The sequence below is a fragment of the Myotis lucifugus genome, unplaced genomic scaffold, assembly GCF_000147115.1.
Source record: "Myotis lucifugus unplaced genomic scaffold, Myoluc2.0 scaffold_58, whole genome shotgun sequence".
Classification (NCBI taxonomy): Eukaryota; Metazoa; Chordata; class Mammalia; order Chiroptera; family Vespertilionidae; genus Myotis; species Myotis lucifugus.
In genome coordinates, this window is record NW_005871106.1 from 5356928 (window position 1) to 5376831 (window position 19904).

General features: G+C 47.6%; 1 protein-coding gene and 1 pseudogene across 3 annotated transcripts in view; one reads left to right on the forward strand and one right to left on the reverse strand.

Moving 5' to 3' along the window:
- APCDD1 (APC down-regulated 1) overlaps nucleotides 1-17714 on the forward strand; it is a 29926-nt gene extending 12212 nt beyond the window's left edge. For all 3 annotated transcript variants that reach the window (XM_006089292.3, XM_014456318.2, XM_014456319.2), the window contains 3 exons: nucleotides 1358-1889; nucleotides 13916-14237; nucleotides 15629-17714. In XM_006089292.3, coding sequence (XP_006089354.1) covers nucleotides 1358-1889; nucleotides 13916-14237; nucleotides 15629-16086 — 1312 coding nt within the window. In that variant the 3' untranslated portion in view covers nucleotides 16087-17714. The remainder of the gene's footprint in view (nucleotides 1-1357; nucleotides 1890-13915; nucleotides 14238-15628) is intronic.
- Nucleotides 17715-18862: 1148 nt separating this feature from the next.
- LOC106697262 lies at nucleotides 18863-19515 on the reverse strand (annotated as a pseudogene).
- Nucleotides 19516-19904: the final 389 nt, after the last annotated feature.

The window sequence follows — 19904 nt, forward strand, 5'->3', positions numbered from 1 at the left end:
GGCTTTCCATCTGGAAGAACTAGCAAAGCCTGGGTGGAGAAACCGCTGGTGCAGAGCCCTGTGGCTGGGGTGTATACACCAAGGAGAACAGCTCCAAAAGAGGCTGCTGAGGAGGGCGAGTTCAGCTCTCAGGGTACCTCGAAGCCAGGTCTCCTCTGTGAGTTCAGCTTTTAATCTAAGAGAATGAAAAGTCATGGATATGTTTTCAACAAGGGCCATGCTTCAGACATGATTCAGCTCTGGCACTCTGGCTGCCGTGTGGCACATGGATGGTAGAAAGCATGACTTGGGGATGACCAATGAAAAGACTTGCAACAGTTCCCGCTAGAGATGAAGGAGGCGTAGGTTAAGGATGGCGGTGGGGCGGACAGAGAGGTGGATAGACTTGACATGTGCTGAACTCCAGAGGCCAAATCAGCAGATGATCAGTGCTTAAATAAAATATTAGATGTAAGTGATCTTCTTAGCTCCACCTCAAGGGATGTTAATCGCTGCTCACATTTAACTTCTCTTTCTAGGGGGGAGAAACGTCCCTAAGTTAAAACCTACTGAGCCGTTTGTGCTCCTGTTGACCCAGTCCAGGTATTTCTGGCCTAGGAATCTATCATCTATCTCATGCTACAGCAAAATACATTTTGTTGTCAACCGCGCAAAACAAAAGGAACTTTGATTACTTTTGTTATGTTAGCTTTATTTTACTAATTGCCTCTTTATTTTTCTGGGGAGGGGGATTGATTTTGACTGGCTGGGAGGGTGGATTTCTGATTGCCTTTAAGTGACGCCTCCCCAAGATGAGATTTAATTTCAGGACAATGGACATCTAGCCCCTGCCTGCTGTAGACAAGCTCCATGAAACAGAAGTTGTCGGGAAACCAGGCATTTCTGAACTCGCATAGTGAACTTCTTTTATCGGCCAGAAATATACTACTTTTCCTTCTTCCTACCAGTGAGGGAGACATTTTGCTGTCAGTTAGGCCCATGGGTGGAACTGCTGATGGTGGGTTTCTGCTCTCCTGGCTTGTTCATAAAGTGAAACAGAGGCTTTCTGCTGTAGAGCGATTAGATGCATAGAGCTGGGGCTGGACTGCTCTGGGTCACCCTGTGGCTCTGATGCTGCCTGGTTATATGACCCTGGCCCTGCTTCTTAATCGCTTGTGCCTCTGTTTCCCCATCTGTAAAATATGGGCAATAATAATACCTACCTAACTCATAGGTTATTGTGAGGATTCTGTGAACTGGTACCTATACAGGACTTAGAATAGTGTAAGTATTTTGTAATGAATCTTAACACTATAATGAATCTCTACCTCGTGCCTTTGGACTTAAATAAAGTCTTTCTTTCTCTTTTCTTCTTCAGCTGTGAGGTGAGGTCGGGCCCAGAGTTCATCACAAGGTCTTACAGATTCTACCACAATAACACCTTCAAGGCCTACCAGTTCTACTATGGCGGCAACCGCTGCACCAGCCCCACCTACACGCTCATCATCCGAGGCAAGATCCGCCTGCGCCAGGCCTCCTGGATCATCCGCGGGGGCACGGAGGCCGACTACCAGCTGCACAGCGTGCAGGTCATCTCCCACACGGAGGCGGTGGCCGAGAGGCTCAGCCAGCTGGTGAACCGCACGTGCCCCGGCTTCGTCCCCGCCGGAGGTGCCTGGGTGCAGGACGTGCCCTACGACCTGCTGCAGGAGGAGGACGGCTGCGAGTGCACCAGGGCCGTGAACTTCGCCATGCACGAGCTGCAGCTCCTCCGCGTGGAGAAGCAGTACCTGCAGCACCACCTGGACCGCCTGGTAGAGGAGCTCTTCCTTGGCGACATCCACACCGATGCAGCCCAGAGGACGTTCTACCGGCCGTCCAGCTACCAGCCCCCCCTGCAGAACGCTAAGGTACCCCAATGCTGACTACCTCAGGGCCCTGCAGTGAAGTAAACTGAGGGACCTAAAGGCATGTTGTGTCCCTGGGGTCGGAGGGACCCCATGACAGAGAGAGAGAGAGCTGAGTCATGAGGGAGGTAGTGGCGGGAGGTGAGAGGAGTCTCGGAGGACTTCTGGGACAGGGACCCATAGCCAGCGTCAGGAGACCTGGGTCAGCCACCAATGTGCTCTGTGATCTGGGGCCTCGGTTTTCGTATTTGATGTGGGTGGTGGTTCTAGAGTTGGTGGTATGGTAGGGTCTTGGGTAGTTCTAGAAAATTCCTGAGGCTCCTCTCAACTCGAATACTCTAGGAAATGTCCTCTTGGGATGGGTGGTTAATAAAGGAAAACATGATGGAAACGTGGGAAAGACAGAGGAGCACAGCAGTGAGCCCAGCCCTGGGGGCGGCAGGAGGCTCCTGGGAGCAGCTTCAGTGTTGTTTGCGTTGGGCTGTAGACCCCATGAAGATCTCCCGCCCACATGACTGCTTTCAGACTTCACAGCGACCCTCTGAGGCAGACCTTAGCACCCTCATAGGCAGAAGAGGCAGCTAAGGTTCAAGGGTTTAGCCTCCTGCCCCAGGTCACACAGTTAGTTTCAGGGGAACTTGAACCCAAACCTCTTTCTCCAGACCCCACCCTTGACTAAATTAAAGGTAAAGTTACTGGGATCAAAAGGGAGGATGGGGGTCGGGGTCGGGGCAGGAAACGATGAAAACCTTACAATGTTCCTTTTTTGAATGATAGTCCAATAATTATATGTGGAATTCACAAAGCACTTTCTTCCCAGGGGCTCAGAATTCGTGGAACTCGAGTGTTTCCACGGCAGAAGTTGGGGGTGCTCCAGGCAGGGCGGGCGTGCGGGGCTCTGATCACGGAGGGCCAGGACGGCAGGCAGTTTTCTCTAGATCAGCAATTCTAATTGCAGGGTCTTCTTTGACTTATGTTTGGCAGTTTATTCATTTTTAAAAAAACTCTTTTTTTCTTCGTAGTCCTTTGAGCTCATTCATGACTAGTGGAGAGATCACAGAATCCTTCCCCTGCCAAAACCACTCAGTGTTGTCTTTAAGCTGTGCTATTGTGAGCTCCTGTGCTGGAAGTCACCCTTCTCATAATTGTGGGAAATCTGCTGAGGAAGCCCAGTTGGCGGAGGCTGCTTCCTCTGGACGCTGGTCAGGGCTGGTCTTGTGTGTGAGGTGAGGCCAACTGAGGCCGGGGGGCTTCAGACCCAGTGCTCCCTGGGCTCTGTACCCCCAGGAAGCGCACCAGCATGGCTCAGGATGCCTCGGGGTGGTTCCAGTGGAGAGCAGGAGCCAGGTCCACGAAGTGCCAGAGGCACTGAGGCAGAAGAGGTGAGTTAGGGCAGCGAGCAAGAGGGCACCGTCATGCCCACTTCCAGACATCCTCTTGGGATGGGCGAGGTGGGGGAGGGTTCTGCCCACTGGTGCAAAGGCATAGGAGGAGAATCTCCCACAGAGTGGCACCTGGGTGAGGGCCTGGTTCGGGGGAAAATGGAGGAGTAATGAGCTTCCAGTCCCATCATGGGACCTTTCTAGTTGGTAGCATTATCCAGAGTCTGCGCAGCTAAATAGCACTTTTGTTGAAATCTTTGGTGTGTGACAGCAGCCGGGAAAGGGGATTTTCATACATAAATTTGTCTTCCTCTGAGTACAGTCTACTCTAGCTGACTTTTAAATTATCTCTGGTGATGGGAGGTAAGAATGTCATGAATAAAAATGGTCCACAGATAATTCAGAAAACTGTGAGCCAAGAACACCAGCCCCTGCCTCTCTCTGAACCTTTAGGGAGATCAGCTAAGCCAGCAGAGTCCTTTTCATTCCTGCGCACCCTGCAGGGGAGACACTAATGAGCAGCAAAACAGCCACAACTCAGGGGCAGTGAGGCAAGGGGCTGAGGAAGGAGGAAGGAGGCTGAGTTGCTCAAGGAGCTAGGGTACAGCCCAGAGCTGCCTGGGTGGATTCAGGACCTCTGTCTCCAACTCTGTACCTGACCTTGGGCTGGTCATTTGCACACACTCAGGTTACAATTCCATTTTCTCACCTGCAGATGCCTACGTAGGCTCTTTGCTCTCTTAAGTTCTTTTTAGGGCTCCAAGAAAAGAAGTATTAATATAACTTTTGTATTCTTACCCCTCTTTCTTCTCCCTCAAACTTACTATAGTCTTTCTGTTGGCATGGCTCTTTCTAAAACCTAAAAGGTAAAATCAGTATTCCTAAGATTGTAGCTGCAGATGATTCTCTCTCACTCCCTGCCCTGGTTCTGGAGACAGGGGTTCTCCGGGTTGGCATCTCACTAAATAGAGCCTGGTTGTTGGGAAAGCAAAGGCATATGGTTGTGGCTCTGGGAGGAAAAGTGTCCTGAAAGTGAGTTGCTTACATTGGCATGAAGAATTACGATGAGAGTTGTAAGGCTGACCATCTCAGAATTTTTATAAACAAAAAATATTGAGGAGGTTTTTTTTGTTTTGTTTTGTTTTGTTCCCTCATTCAAGAAATATTAAGGGTGGAAAGAACCTTGGATCTTTAATATTATCCAAGATGTACTGCTAAGTAAAAAAGAAAAAAAAAGGTACAGAATAGCATGAAAAGTGTTAAACCACTGCTCACCTGGTGTGTCTCAGTGGTTGAGCATCGACCTATGAACCAGGTCACAGTTCCATTCCCGGTCAGGGCACATGCCCGAGTGGCGGGCTTGATCTGCAGTATGGGGTGTGCAGGAGGCAGCCTATCAGTGATTCTCTATCATCACTGATGTTTCTATCTCTCTCTCCCTCTCCCTTCCTCTCTGAAATCAATAAAAAAAAATACTATTTAAAAAATATATGATACCACTGTGTAAAACTAATCACAAAAGAAGATAAGCTCCCAAAGGAATTCATGTTCTGGAAGGGTACTTAGGAAGGGTAAGAATTGCTTCTGAGGAAGGAGAGTGAGTAGCTGGGACAATCAGAGACTTGCCACTGTGTACCCTTTTGTACCTATTAAAATTTGTGCCTTGATCTTAAATGACCTAAATACAACTACCACACAAAATCAAAATACATTTTTAAAAAGTTAGGACTCCGAGGCTCAGAGTGCTGTGGCCACAGATGAGGATGGCGGCAGGGCTGGGAGGAGGATGCAGGCAGGCGTCCAGGGCCCAGTGTGTGCTCTCCACCGCCCGGACTGCCAGCTGGGGGAGGGGTCCCTCGAAGACCAGGCCCAGAGGCCCTTGTGGCTCTGGGAGCTGAAAGGGCTCCTTCTTCTCTTGTTGTCCCTGGCATTGTACGTCTTGGCCTGCAGCGTGCAGCAGAGTCTTCAGGAAGTTTTCAGATCCTTCCCCAGGACAGCTTGGAGAAGGAATCAATGGACTTGGCCCTTGGTGCCTTTCCAGACACCAAATGCAACGCCCCAGGTGCTCCCTGCCCGCTGGGTCTGCGGGAAGGAGCGGAGGCGCATCCGGAAAGACCACACGCACCCCCCCTCTTTGAACTCCTTGCCTTCCCTAATTGCTGGTCCATGGAGACCTGGCTGAAATTAGTTTAAATGCTAAATTGAGTTTGAAACCGCTAGTCTCAGCCCCTCTGGAAACGGGACACCGCGTAAAAATAGAAACTTTAAATCATCTTGTTTTTCTAAGCTTTATACAGCTTTGCTGTGAGGTTCAGAGTCCTTTGGCAAATAAATGATGTTTGAAGAAAATCAGGTGTGGGGGGAGGATTCTTTCAGGATGAAATTGCTACTCTTCATTTGAAAAAGTCAAGGCCACCTAAAATAACTCTGAGCAAAGATGCTCTGCCTGAACTGAGTTTAACAACCAAGCAGCCTCTACCTAGAATCTTGTGCAGTTGAAGGGTTAGGGAGGTGCATTTCGCCCCGTGGTAGAATCAAAGAGTAATTAAAAACAAGTGATTGCGCGGTTGTTGGCAATGCCAAGCCTCGGTATCAGACTTGTTAGCAAATGGAATTGGTCCTTCTCCAAAATCCTGCACAACTTAGGCTCAGAGTCGTAAATCAAAAGGTTTGTCAGAAAACCAGACAACTTCCCCAAGCTCTGTACCTGAAATAGTTTGCCCCAGCACGCTCACAGCAGTGGGACTGCACGCTGGAGGGAGAAAGCACCCAATGTTTTCAGGAGTAGCTGGGCACTATGAATGAAGAAGGCATTCCTTGTGCACTTCCTTGAATTCTAGAGAAACCTCTAGAGCAGTGGTTCTCAACCTTCTGGCCCTTTAAATACAGTTCCTCATGTTGTGACCCAACCATAAAATTATTTTCGTTGCTACTTCATAACTGTAGTGTTGCTACCGTTATGAATCATCATGTAAATATCTGATATGCAGGATGGTCTTAGGCGATCCCTGTGAAAGGGTCGTTCGACCGCCAAGGGGGTCGCGACCCACAGGTTGAGAACCACTGCTCTAGACTGTGAACGAACAAGCATCTGTTTCTGAGGAATCTTGCCTTTTCAGAGCGTGTGAAAAATACAGAGGAACGTGAGACTTTCTGATACCTGTGACATCAGAGGGACTTTGGATCAGGTGGCCAGGGGCAGCGGGCTTCTCAGCCCAGCTCCAAGAGACTGGTCTGCAGCAGGAAGGGGTCTCTCCCTAGGCATGTGCTTGGTGTGGCTCCAGGTGGGAGGGTAAGAACAGAAGGTGCCAGATGCTCACAGGAGAATTTGCGTCCCTTCTCTTTGTGCCAGTGTGGGGGAAAGGAGAGGGGTTTCAGAGGGGATGGGGGATGGGAGACGTGGTAGATGACAAGACCAGGAGGTTTAGGGTATCATGACCTAAAAGGGTTTCAGAGTCATCCTTAATGTAAGAGGGGCTGGGTGTTTTAACTGTAAGGCAGCCAGTGTTGCATGTGATATGAAATTGAGGTTGAATGATGGGGTTTTGACTCTGAAGGGCTTGCTCGTGTGGACATGTTACGTGGGCCAGCTATGAAGTGGCACATGATTGTTGCACTGCACAGATGCTCACATAAACATTTATTGCAGAAACACTTTCTTATATTTCTTGATCCCGCAGTATTTCAGCAGCTAAACAGGCATGCGAAGTTGCTTTATTTAAGGAATTAGCAGATCAGGAAATACTTGTTGTCAGGGACGATGCAAGTGGTAAACATTTCATCCCTTAAAAGGCAAGAAAGCTGAGAGGCAGAGTGAAAGCCCGAGCAAGCAGGAAGTCAGCCATTCAGAAAGTTGGTATTAAGTGCCTACTGTGTGGGAGAACTAGCCACACACTGTGGGGAGAGAGGAGAAATGGGCCAGACTGTGGGGCCACTGCATTTACAGCAAACTTAATTATTCAAATGAGTCTGTTTTAATATTTAAATCAATTTAAATTAATAGAAAAAACAAGTAAAACATAAATAAATTTTTTTCTTCTGAAACCATTTTAAAGCTATTTCTATTAAAGAACCAGTTTATTATGGTTCTTTTTATGTAGCTGTTGAGTCTATACATAGTGCATATGCATAGGCATGGTGGAGGCAAAATTATCTTTTGTGATTTTCTGATTTCTTGTTAAATAAGAATCTAACTTCTTAGATTCTAAACTTCTTAGGAAAGCTGTATCTGGAAATGTGGTGTTGCTCCCCAGGACAGATAGACTGCCTGTTCCCAGCGGTGGCCCTTCCAGCTACAGTTAAAGAGACCCAACATGTATGGCCATGGTTATTCACCCTGCTTCTTTCAGAGTGTAGAGTCATCATGATCACCTCATGGGTCAAAATGTGCCTGAGACCATAAACTCTCAGAATCCCACATCTGAAGAGCATCCCAAGAGGTGCCCCACCAGGCCGGTCCGCTGTCATTATTTGTGATAACGCTGCCTTATTCTGTTCATATTTTTAAAGACCCAGTGATACGTTTCTGTCAGTCACTCAGTCCAGAACCTTTATCATATGTACCGCACGCTCCTCGATGTCATGGGAAATGTGAAAAAGAGAGAGCACGTTGATCTTGGCCTTAGAGAACGTATAACGAAATGGAGAAAATCTGGGAAGGATATATGTGTAGAAATTAAATCAAATAGATGTAATCAAAGTCATGCGAATTGCAGTGGTAAAAAACGTTTTCAACATCAACCACTGGCCATGGCAGGCTTCTTCCTGAGAAACATTAATGTGTTTTTTATCCCAGGGAACAAAACTCTGTGAAAGGGACTTTTCATCATCTATTCCCATTTCTCCTCCTCCTTGACCTAAACGTTTAGCCCAAGAAATGTTTTATTCAGCCTGCTTCTCCAGTTGATCTATTCACAACAAAATCATATCAAGTAATTTCTTCCATTCTGGGAAGATGCTGGGAACAAGTGGGTACTGTCAGCCAATGTTGACGAACCAACTCTCCAGAAATAAACACTGGCAGGGAATGGGAGCACGCCTGGAGCATCCCTGTCAGCCGTCAGCCCGAGAAGACCTCTTCCAGGGACGGAGACATGTGTTCTGTTGTTCAGCCTCAGAGGCAGCCGGGGGCCGGGGAGTGGCTCTCAGCAAGCCCCAAGACCAAATGATGTTCCATTTTCTCCTTTTGGCTTATAAAGTCATCTGCGCCACAGTAGTCTCTCTCTCTGCCTTGGTGGACTCATCTTTAAAGTGTTCCCATGGCCTCTTTGGGAGGTTGTAAAGCTGAAGGAGACGATGTACTTGAACTTCCTCAGAATCAAATGCCCTGTCCGGGCAGGCTGCAGTTATTTCATGCGTGACCAGGGCGCTGGGCAGGAATCCGAAAGGAGAGTGGGGGAAACCCCACTCTTCCCCTAGAACATCGCTCACTTATAAAGTTGAAGGTTGATTTTTCACTTTAGATTGAGCTTGGTTCCTCCCCCCCACCCCCCTAAGAGATTCATTGTATAAGGATCTTTTTCTCCCCTTCCCCTTTGGAATTAAAGCTTTTAATAGTTGGTGTAAAGAATAGCTACAAGGAAACACGTTCTGGTCTCTGCTTTAATCTTCAGAGCTTCTGTGTACAGAAATGCTGGCTTTAAAATAGCCCTTTCTGAGCTTCAGGGGAAGGGAGTGATGTGGAAGCCCCATCGGAAAGCCTGGGAGAGTAAGCTCTCACAGGAGAGGCATTTGTTAGAACATGGTCCAATAAAAGAGAGTAACTTCATAAAGCAAACCATATTTCATAGCACAGATTACTCTCCATGTTGAAAAAGTCTTCCCTTTTATTAATCTTGAAAGGCTACTATTTAAAAAAGCATCTGAAACACTAGAGCCCAATGCAATATATAGGCTTTAACTTCTGCTTCCCTTTGCTGTTCCTGTAGGTATTTTGGTTTTTATTCAATCCGAGGAATGAAGAGCACAAATTAAGTTTTTTAAAAATCTGTCTACAAAACAGAGGGGTGTTTCCTCTATCCAACTGTGGCTAAGCGGTCCCTTTGTTGACAGTAACCACAGAGGGGCCAAAAGTTCACCCTTGTTTATGACATCTTTCATTTCTTAATGCCAGCTAAAGAGTTATTTTAAAATGTAACTAGTCAACTAAAAAAAATAATCCTATTGAAAATGGGCAAGGGGCTTGAATAGACATTTCTCCAGAGAAGATACACAAATAGCTCCTAAGCACATGAAAATATGCTCAACATCACTAATTATTAGGGAAATGTAAATCAAAACTACAATGGGATATCTCCTTATACCCACTAGAGCGGCTATTAGAAAAAAATGACAATTGTTTATGAGAATGGAGAGAAATTAGAACCCTGTTTCATGGCTGGGGGAAATGGTGCAGCTGCTATGGAAAATGGTATGGTAGTCCTCAGAAGGTTCAACATAGAAGTACCATATGCTTGAGCAATTCCACTTCTGGGTATATATTCAAAAGAATGAAAAGCAGGGTTTGGAATAGATTGTATATCCACGTTCATAGTATTAGTATTTATAATAGCCCCAAATTAAAAGCAACCCAGGGGTCCACCAGCAGATGAATGAATAAACAAAATGTGGTGTATTCATGCAATGGGATACTATTCGGCCCTAAAAAGGAAGGGCATTCTGACATATGCTACAACATGGATGAACCGTGAGGGCATTGTGCTTAGTGAAAGAAGCCGATCATAAAGAGGACAAATATTGTGTGATCTCACTTAGATGAGGTACCTAGAGTAGTCAAAGTCATAGAGACAGAAAGCAGAATGGTGCTCGTCGAGGCCTGGTTGGGGGCAGGAATGGGGAGTGACTGTTTAATGGATGCTGAGTTTCAGTTTGGAAAGATGAAAAAGTCCTAGAGATAGATGGTGTTGGTGTGGCACAACAATGTGAATGTACCTGGTGCCATTGAACCGCACACATAAATGGTTAAGATGGTAGGTTTTACATTATGTTTATTTTACCACAATAATAAAAAAAACTAACTGGTGTAGGAATTTGGCAAGACCAATAATACCCAAGGGTCCCCCACTCCCTCCCTAAATCCTCACAGACCCAGCTGATGCATGGATGGATGGATGGATGGATGGATGGATGGATGGATGGCAAGCTTCCCCCAAACTACATGATCTGCTTTTCTCTGCTAAGAAACACTTTAGCTTAAGACCCGTGCCCGTTGTTTAAAAAGCACCACGTGAACACCGGATGCTACCATGCTGGGTGTGGCACCTTCCTAGAACAGCTTGGGCCTGGCAGCTGTGCCCAGCTCCCCTGACTAGACCTGTTCCTTTTCTGATCTGCCAAGTTCCTGGGCAGATCCTGAGTTGATCATTGGTGCTGGAGGAAACAAAGAGATTGAGGCTCACGCCTTCTTAGAATGACCAGAAATGAAGTGGTCACCATTGATGTTTTTAAATTCCCAAATTACAGGTAGCAAAGCAAGTGTGGGCTATGGGAGGAAGGGGAGGTGGAGGCGGGGTTGGCGTAGAAGTAAACAGGCCATGTAGGGTCTGCCCAGGGAGCAGGAGGAGGAGTGGTTAGTGAGCTGCCAGCTGCTGAGCTGCCCGTGGAGTAGCACGGAGCTCTTCGTGGGGAGCTGTGCTGCTCGGGTCCTTTCTCTCTCCAAGGCCGCCTCCTGCAGAGCTCAGTGTCCTTGTTAACAGGCACCAGCACGGGACACCCCTCTCCTGCCCGTGGAATCTCAGAGATCTAAATCTGAGCACAGGCTGGGCTTATTCAGACCATGTGGGGCCGTAGGGGAGCAGGGACAATAGGTGGGGTTTGATACAGGCGCTGATCATGATGAGCTTTGCTAGCGATTAAGAGGCTACTTCCTGGTGCTAAGATGTTACCCTTAATTCATACTAACTTCCCACCTCAGAATTAGAGTATCAGAACGTTTTTGGTGTTTTTTTTCCCTTTTAGGAACTTTCACCTCCTGGCAGTTCACTAAGAAAATACATACATAATGGCAAAGTTACTGAACTTGGTGATGCTTTCTTTTAACAAAATGTGTGTCTTATTCACCCTAACATGCATTTGAAAGATAGTGGCACATACAGTGTGGCACATGGCATTTAGCTTCCCTGGGAAGGCCATGCATGTGTGTGATCCCACCCCCTGGCCCGCCACTCTGAGAAACTCCTCACAGTGGCCTGGGAGCACCGGGGAGGAACCACCTTAATCTGCTGCTCATTTCTTGCAGCGGTTATGCAAGTAAGTATAAGGACCCCTGTTTTATAAGTGACGACCTTGAAGCCTAAAGAGACAGATACCGTGCCCCAGGTCACCAGCTGCTAAGCGACAGTGGCTGCTGAGAGCTTGGGCCTGGCAAAGGGCCCTCAGGACCGCCTGGAACTGTCCCTTTCTGTGCAGTTCACGCCCAATGGGCTGTGTGCAGGTTTCAGACAGCATCGCGCTGCCGACCACGGCTGCTGAGCAGCTTCTCCCATGTGCCCTAGCGCCCTTTGTAGGAAACCATAGGCCCACAAAGGCACGGGGACCCAGGACTGCCTTCATCTCACTCTGCGGCTGTCCCTCTGATCTCATGGTCCACAAGCTGCAAACGGTGTTAGCGAAGGAACCCTTCTAGCCCATGCATCACAGCTGTAGTTCATCTAATGAACACAGCAGCCAGTGAGTGAGTGCTGAGCTCTCCTGGGCGGAGGTAGGGGCCGGCAGCCAGAAGGCCCTCTCCTCACTGCTCTCCGCTCTCTGAGACGGCTGAGCGTTTTCTGAGCAGCAGCCACAGCTACATCACATGAGTCAGTGCTGGGGATGAGAAGGGCTTTGAGCTTTGTTTTCTGATTTGAGAAAAACAATTGCATGCCTGCCAGAGTGCCCGCCTGCCAGCAAGCTGCTGCACCTCATGGACCCCTGGGCAAGGGAGCGCAGGGCTGGGTCCGTGGGCTGTGTCCGTGGGCTGTCCACCAGAACGCTGACGCTCAGCTGGCACCGCCACCATGGCATGATCAGATTTGAGTCCTGCTTTTAGCATGGCCAGTGCCTGTTGGCCCAGCTGGCTTTACAGCTCCTTGTGTGGGAGGGAGAAGAGCAGAGGGATAGAGGTCCCCACACTCAGGGGACCTATGTTGCAGGCATCTGCGACGTAGGGCAAACAGTTGGACCATGCAGGAATAGTCAGGAACCAGCCTTTTATGTACCCTCTGAGCCCTCTGACCACCAGCATCTATGTGGCTGACAGTGTCTGGCCACCTTACTATGAGGTTTTGTAGCCACAAACCTGTTCCAGGCCTGTGTTAGTGTTACAAAGCAGACTCAGCAAGAGGGGAGCCCCAGCTAGCTCACACTCAGTAAATGGCTTAAAGCTCTAAAGCAGGAGGCATAATGAGAGCCCATAAGCCTTCCAAACCCGAAGCCGGCAGACACAAGTGGATGAAGGTGTGTCTGCCGCCTTCTGAGTCTCTGCTCTGAGCTCCTCAGGCCCCCTCCTTCATCCCGGCTTTACTGGACAGCTCCCTGTCTCATCCACAGCAGTTGGATGCTGTCCTTTAAAAACCAAAAACAAAAAATGTTTGTGTGTCTTGTCTTCTAATTGCTTTTAATGAAAAATATCTAATTGTGGTAAAATGCACATAACATAAAATTGACCATCTTAGCCATTTTTAAGTATACAGTTTAGTGGCATTAAGCACATTCATATTATTTTGCAACCATCACCATCATCCATCCACAGGACTTTTTCCTCTTTCCAACTGAAACTCCATGTTCATTAAACACTAGCTCCCCATCCCCTCTCCCCCAGCCCCTGAACCACTGTTCTACTTCCTCTCCCTATGAATTTGACTACTCCAGGTCCCTCACGTAAGTGGAATCACACAGTATTTGTCCTTTAGTGTCTGGCTTATTTCACTTAGCATAACATCCTCAAGGTTCATCCATGTTGTAGCCGGTGTCAGAATTTCATTCTCTTTTTAAAATTGAATAGTGTTTCATCGTATGGGTAGATCACATTTTGTTAATCCACTTATCTCTCCATGTACATTGGGTCGTTTCCATGTTTTAGCTCTTGTGAATAATAGCTCTGAACAGGGTGAAAAATATCTCTTTGAGACCCTGGGTTCAACTCTGTTGGGTATAAATCAGAAGTGTGATTACTGGATCATAAAGTAATTCTTTTCCATAGTGGCTGCAACATTTTACATTCCCGCCAGCAGTGTGTGCACAGGAGTTCCAATTTCTCCATATCCTATCGACACTGTTATTTTCTGGAGTGTTTTTTTTTATAGTAGCCATCCTAATGGATATGAGGTGATACAAATCCTTCTTTTTGAAAGAGTGTCTAGCATATGCATTCTGAAGATGTAATGGGATTCTAAAGAGAGACTGTATCTCTTTATGAAATATTTAGGTGAGTTTCTAATGTCAGCCAAACACGTGTGCACTTGTGAGTATGCACACACCACATGTACACACATACACACCACCTGTGCCTGGTAGCATGGCTCCAGGTGCTTCTTGGGTACCCAGGTCACACAAGTCATGGTGCTCGGGGGCTTCACCCACCCCCACTGCGGTGATCGCCATTGCAGGAAGCACGTGCACACTGCACTCTCGTAAGTCAGGTCTCTCCTTGTGTTTGTCTCTTGGCTGCAGAACCACGACCATGCCTGCATCGCCTGTCGAATCATCCACCGGTCGGATGAGCACCACCCTCCCCTCCTGCCCCCCAAGGCTGACCTGACCGTGGGCCTGCATGGCGAGTGGGTGAGCCAGCGCTGTGAGGTGCGGCCCGAGGTCCTCTTCCTCACGCGCCACTTCATCTTCCACGACAACAATAACACCTGGGAAGGGCATTACTACCACTACTCGGACCCTGTCTGCAAGCATCCCACCTTCACCATCTACGCCAAGGGCCGCTACAGCCGCGGCGTGCACTCCTCCAGGGTCATGGGGGGAACTGAGTTTGTGTTCAAAGGTAGGTCTTCTGCCTGAAATCCCAGCAAAACAGCCCAATGCGTGAGAGAGAGGGAGCAGTTTTGTGACTTTTGTTTAGGCAGCTAACCCAAGGGAGAGGTCCGCTTTTCTGCTAGAGATGTTGGAGAAGAGATTAGGGAACGCTTTCTGCCCCAAGGCCAGCATTTACAACAGCCTCTGAGCCCTCTCTGCCAGCCAGGGTGGGGCCGGGGAGCCCACACCCTGTGCACGGTGCCAGGTGTGGCCCAGGAGGATGCTACTGGGAGTGAAGTCTCAAGTCTGCGCATTTCCTTTCTTATGTGCTGCTCCTGGCGTATTCTGAGCTACCCCTACAATAACATCACCCTCACTGCATGCACTGCTTTCTTTAGTGAGCGATAAAAAGCAGGTATGAGTGACACGTCAGGGACTCGGAGCTGTCATTTCCAATGCTGGGCTTGTCCTGTGCAAGGAAATTGTCACGTGCTCGAAGATGGGAGGCTTAGAATACATAATGAGTGAGGAAGGTGAGAAATGAGGGTCACTGGGCTGTTATCAGGAAGAGAGTCTTTTGGACTCTACATCTAGATTTTTTTAAAGCTTGTACACCTTTGTAAGATGGTGTCAGCCCTGTCCTGGCGAAGAGGGACGGCCTGGACCCTGGGGATGACCGCTCCCAGGATAGCGTTCCATGGGTCAGTCTATTTACTCTAAAGTATTTCTGATGACCCAGTTAAGTCCTAGGGCGTCTTAGCCTTCCTCTTAAGAAAGGAAGATTTGCTCCAAGGAGAATGGACCTTTGGTAGCTGTAGCCAAGAGAATGGACACATGTGTCTGATTCGACCCAAAAGCTCTCTGGTATATAGAATGCAGTCCCCTGGAAGGGTCTTCAAAAGAGGTCCTCTTATCAGTTCCAGAATTTGTATTTAATGTATTTATTCATTTCTCTTGTTTGTAGCCTAATTTATTTTAGTTGCCCAATTTATGGGCCAGTATTAATTTGCAAGACTTCTAACTAGTATAGGTATTTGATACCAAATATGTTTAAAAACCTTAAAATCTTTTCATTAAAAAAAATTCCAGTTTCATTGAATAGTTTGTCAATCCCAAAGAGTCAGTGTTACCAAAGACAATTGCGATCCATTGCAATCTGGGCTCAGCCTGTGTACACCCAGTGTAGGCCACTTTGACCGACATACATGTGGAGTGATTGTCATCCAGAGCAACACGTTGCTCTTTCCACCTGAGGGTGCTTTGACGCGGGCCGTGGTCAGGTGGGTGGGCATCAGGGTTGGTTCTAGGGCAGAAGGCCTTGTGGGGATGCAGTGCTGCGGGCAGGTGCTCCGTGGGCTTTCCGCACCCACCGCACGCTCACTCCCCGAGAGTCACGGAACTGTCCTCTCTCCTTTGCAGTGAATCACATGAAGGTCACCCCCATGGATGCGGCCACGGCCTCGCTCCTCAACGTCTTCAACGGGAATGAATGTGGGGCTGAGGGCTCCTGGCAGGTGGGCGTCCAGCAGGATGTGACGCACACCAATGGCTGCGTGGCCCTGGGAATCAAGCTACCTCACACGGAATACGAGATCTTCAAAATGGAGCAGGACGCCCGCGGCCGCTACCTGCTGTTCAATGGCCAGAGGCCCAGCGACGGGTCCAGTCCCGACAGGCCCGAGAAGAGAGCCACGTCCTACCAGATGCCCTTAGTCCAGTGCGCGTCCTCTGTGTCCCGGCCCGAGGACTTCTCCTTCTCCGAGGACCACAGGGCTCAGCAGTACAGGAGCCGGGCGCCTGGGAGGAGCGCCTGTCCCCGGCGGCTTGCTGCGCTTGCCTGCCTTTTGACTCTACTGCACTGGAACAGCCTCAGATAGACATGTTTTCCAAGTTCTATTTGATCCACACCAGGTTTCCTTGCAATTGGCAGTTTTTTCCTTAGGAAAAGCAAGGACGCTGCTGCCGATGCACTTGAGTGCCCGAGAACTGTCCTGCCCTTTCTCCTCGCCTCGCCCCCTCCCAGCCGGAGTCATGAGCAGCTCTGTTTGAAGTTCCTGCTTTGAACTCTGTCCAGTCGGGGCCCTGGTCTGGGCGCCTTCACAGTAGTAATTGCACTTTAAGACCGCAGAGCGTTTGGTGGAGGGAGCAGGGGGCGAGCGAGGCCCGCTTCTTTTCTTCCTCTTAATTATGCTTCGGTTTCTGAGGGGAACTTAGAAGAAGTGAATAGCAAGCTACAGCTTTTTATTGTGGTTGCTTCCTGTCCTCCTTTGAAGGTGTTTCCTCTCGGCGTTTTACAGCCTGGAATCCGGCAGAGGGTTGTTGGTTTGGGACTGCAAACCAGACACTTTTTATTAATAAAGAAGAGACTTGGGTGTAGATATGTACATAGCAAAAGACCCACGATTTACCTTAACCACCTTGACAGCCTTGATGCAAAAAAGGAGAGCATCCAAACTTTCTGATGTTGAGTGGAAAAGTACCTGTAATTAAAGTTTCAAAGTAATTTAAACTATTGTGGTTTTAGCTCGTTGGGAACAGAGATGGTGGCTAGACGCTGTTTTCTGGGCGGTTGGGGAATGCTTGCTGCTGTCCTACCTGCTAAGGAGACAAGGGCAGCCGGGCAAATATGGAAAGCGGTCCTGTTACCAGGCAGGAACGTGGGCTGGCGCCTGTGTTAAATGCCACATAAATGATAGAGTACCCCTGGTTCCACAGTTCCCCCTTCCTGGGACCCTCGTCTTGGCTCAGGCTGTATCTATCAGGGGTGAGCAGACGGTGCTTCACTCTGGCATGTCTGCTGCCTCCGAAGATGAGCAACAGAGACCACACAGGTGTTCGAGGGCCGGGCTGGTCAAGGAGATGCAGTGGGAGCTTCCGAGGTGAGTGCTCCATCAGGCCCTTGACGCGAGTGAAACCCGGACTTTGTGTATAGGCTCCTTACCAGGGGGCATGCCAGCTTGACTCAGTTTCTGTCCTGCCATTACTTTGGCTCTGTCACTGCCGAGTGTCAGGTCACCTGGTACAGACTGCGAGCTGCTTTCTCACAGGCCAGGGGAGTGTGCAGGAATCCTGTCTGCCCATTCCTTTGCATTATCACAAATGGTGCTATCTGAACACCCCGTGTAATTGCCAGTAGAGACTGGTGGAGGGAAATGATGAGTAACTGAAATCCTGGATGTGGCTAAAGGTGAACATGGAAACCACGATCGAGGTCAAGAGTCATACTTGTATTTAAGAAATAAATTTATGAAATGCTATAGCATTCGCTGTGGTGTTAAGTTACAAGGATGGCATGGAGTGCCAAAGTGCTTTATCTCTAGGTTATATTTTAAGTTGTGGTGCATACGATGGGGGTTTATTCCAATGAAAGTACTAACTTAATATCTGCCAAGTTTAACAAACAAAGATGTCAAAAATACTCCCAGAAGATACAGTTTACCTGTGGATCTATTTAATTAATACTAATGCTATCTTTAAAGGATATAATAAAATTATGTGAAATCTATGCTCACTGCCAAAGAATACCTCAGTGATTTACTATAAAAGTGGTATATTTATAGTCACTTAATTCACAGCTTAGACTTATCTATTCAAGCTTTAAAAAAGTACATTACATATATATGTACACACAAATATATACACACATATATACATATACCCAAATATATAAGTAGTAACATGTATACAATGTAATATATAATTTAGGGATAACAAGAAATTCATGCGATCATGTCACTTCCTAATGCAGAGAATGATCAATATGTTTCATTCCCAAATTAGTGACACAATTAGACTTACACCTGTTGCTTACTTTATCACCCACATATATCACATCTTACATTGTTTTATGTCAGTCATGTTAATACAAATAAGTGTCTTTAAAAGTAAGCCCCCATGTATCCCATGAAGATCTTCCCAAGTTTTCCCATCATCTTGAAGAAATCTATCTTCAGAAGTCATTCAGGTTTAAGAGTCAGAAATTTTAACTTAAGACCAAGATGCTATCTCTGAGAAAAGTATGACTGAGTCCAGAATATTCTACAGCAAGCTTAAAATACTCCGTAATATGTACTCTGGTGCTGGCAAGTCTACCCCTAAGTTAGTAGCAGGTAGTTCTACTTGAAAATACTAGGTTTGGGGAATATAGTGAAAAGGTGGATGTTCTAGACTTCACTGGCTTGCTGGGACTGTTCAACACAAGTAGCAATTGACTGTAACAGGATATTAATTATATTCTAATATAGATCATTCATAAATGCAATTTCTTTATGAAAAAGTTTCCATCGTTTTTGTTTGTATACAATTTGCAAAACTAAAGCAGAATTAATATGCACAAGTCTGCAAAGATTGCCAGGGTAAATGATTTACAACTTACTTTCAAAAAACTATCAGCCACAACTGGGCCTTCACATGGCCTATCTTTTTTTAATAAAAATATTTGATGCCAGCCTTCCTTCCAGTGCCTGAAACTATACTAGTAAACTTTTTTGAATGAGTTGAAATTAAGGAAGCACTACATACTAGTATACTAGAAGAGAAGAAAGTTCTATTAGTTTGAGATTTCAGTATTCCCCCAAGCCAGGACCAGTACCTTGGTGAGAGCTGGACTAGAATGTGAGTGTGTGCAGATGGCATCCCTGAGGACTCAGAGCTTCAGAGAACCGTGAGTGGTCCAGCTGCATAACCTACTGAACTGTCTTGCCATTCTCTACACTGGCTTTGACTGGACATATGTCAAAAAGAAAAAGCTCATATTCATTCTATTCCCCTGTGATAGCATTTACTGACACCCTGGGATGTCTTTCACCTATGGTATTATGGTCTTTCTTCAAGTAATTGCTAAAAGATACAGGGCCGTTCTATGATACTCATACCCATTTTATCTAGATGTCCCGTGGGTCTATAAATCTCCCCCTGGCATTTAGTGTAGCAATTGTAACAGAACCTTTGCCTTTTCCCAGGCTTTAGCTGCATAAGGCAAATGCATTTCAACACTGTGTTCACCTTCATCGGTCTGCAGAGACTTGTGTTCGGGCATTCCTGCCTTCCATAGTTCTCTATCCATTGTTTGGTGGACACAAGGTCACACAGAGGTGTTCTCTCTATATCCACACTGGAAAGGGCACCTCCAGAGAGAGTGGCACTCGATGAGAAGGCCCGAGGATGAAAGTTCTTTGAGTAATAGATGGATCCACTGGTTTGTAAGCATGAGCAGCACAAAAGGCCCACAGGGTGTATATCCGGCGTGGGGTGCAACAGTGGCTCTCACAGGTCTTCTTATAGACTGTTTTGTGAAAACCCTGCTGTCATGAGGCTGTGTTCTCGCCACCGGCTTCCCAGTGGCAGACCACTCAATTGTACATCTTGGTGCCTATGCCACCCAAGGTGCAAGAGGATGAATGAGGGGCAGCGTGGCAGGTGCAACTACTGGAGCAGACCAGACACCTTGGGCCCAGCACAGGAGGAGGGGTCATCCCGGCCCAGGGGGATGGAGGATGGGGAGAAGGCAGTGGTGCAGCTACAGCACCCATCACCACAAACTCCGGTGACCTCCAGAAGATGGGGACCGTTGGGGCTTCACTGTAGACCTGGAAGCCCTGGCCCTGCCCCAGGAGTTGCGGCTGCTCCCCAGCCTGGGCTGGTTCCAGGAAGTTGTGGCTGCTCCCATGACCTCCTCCCCTCCCAGTGGCCTCTA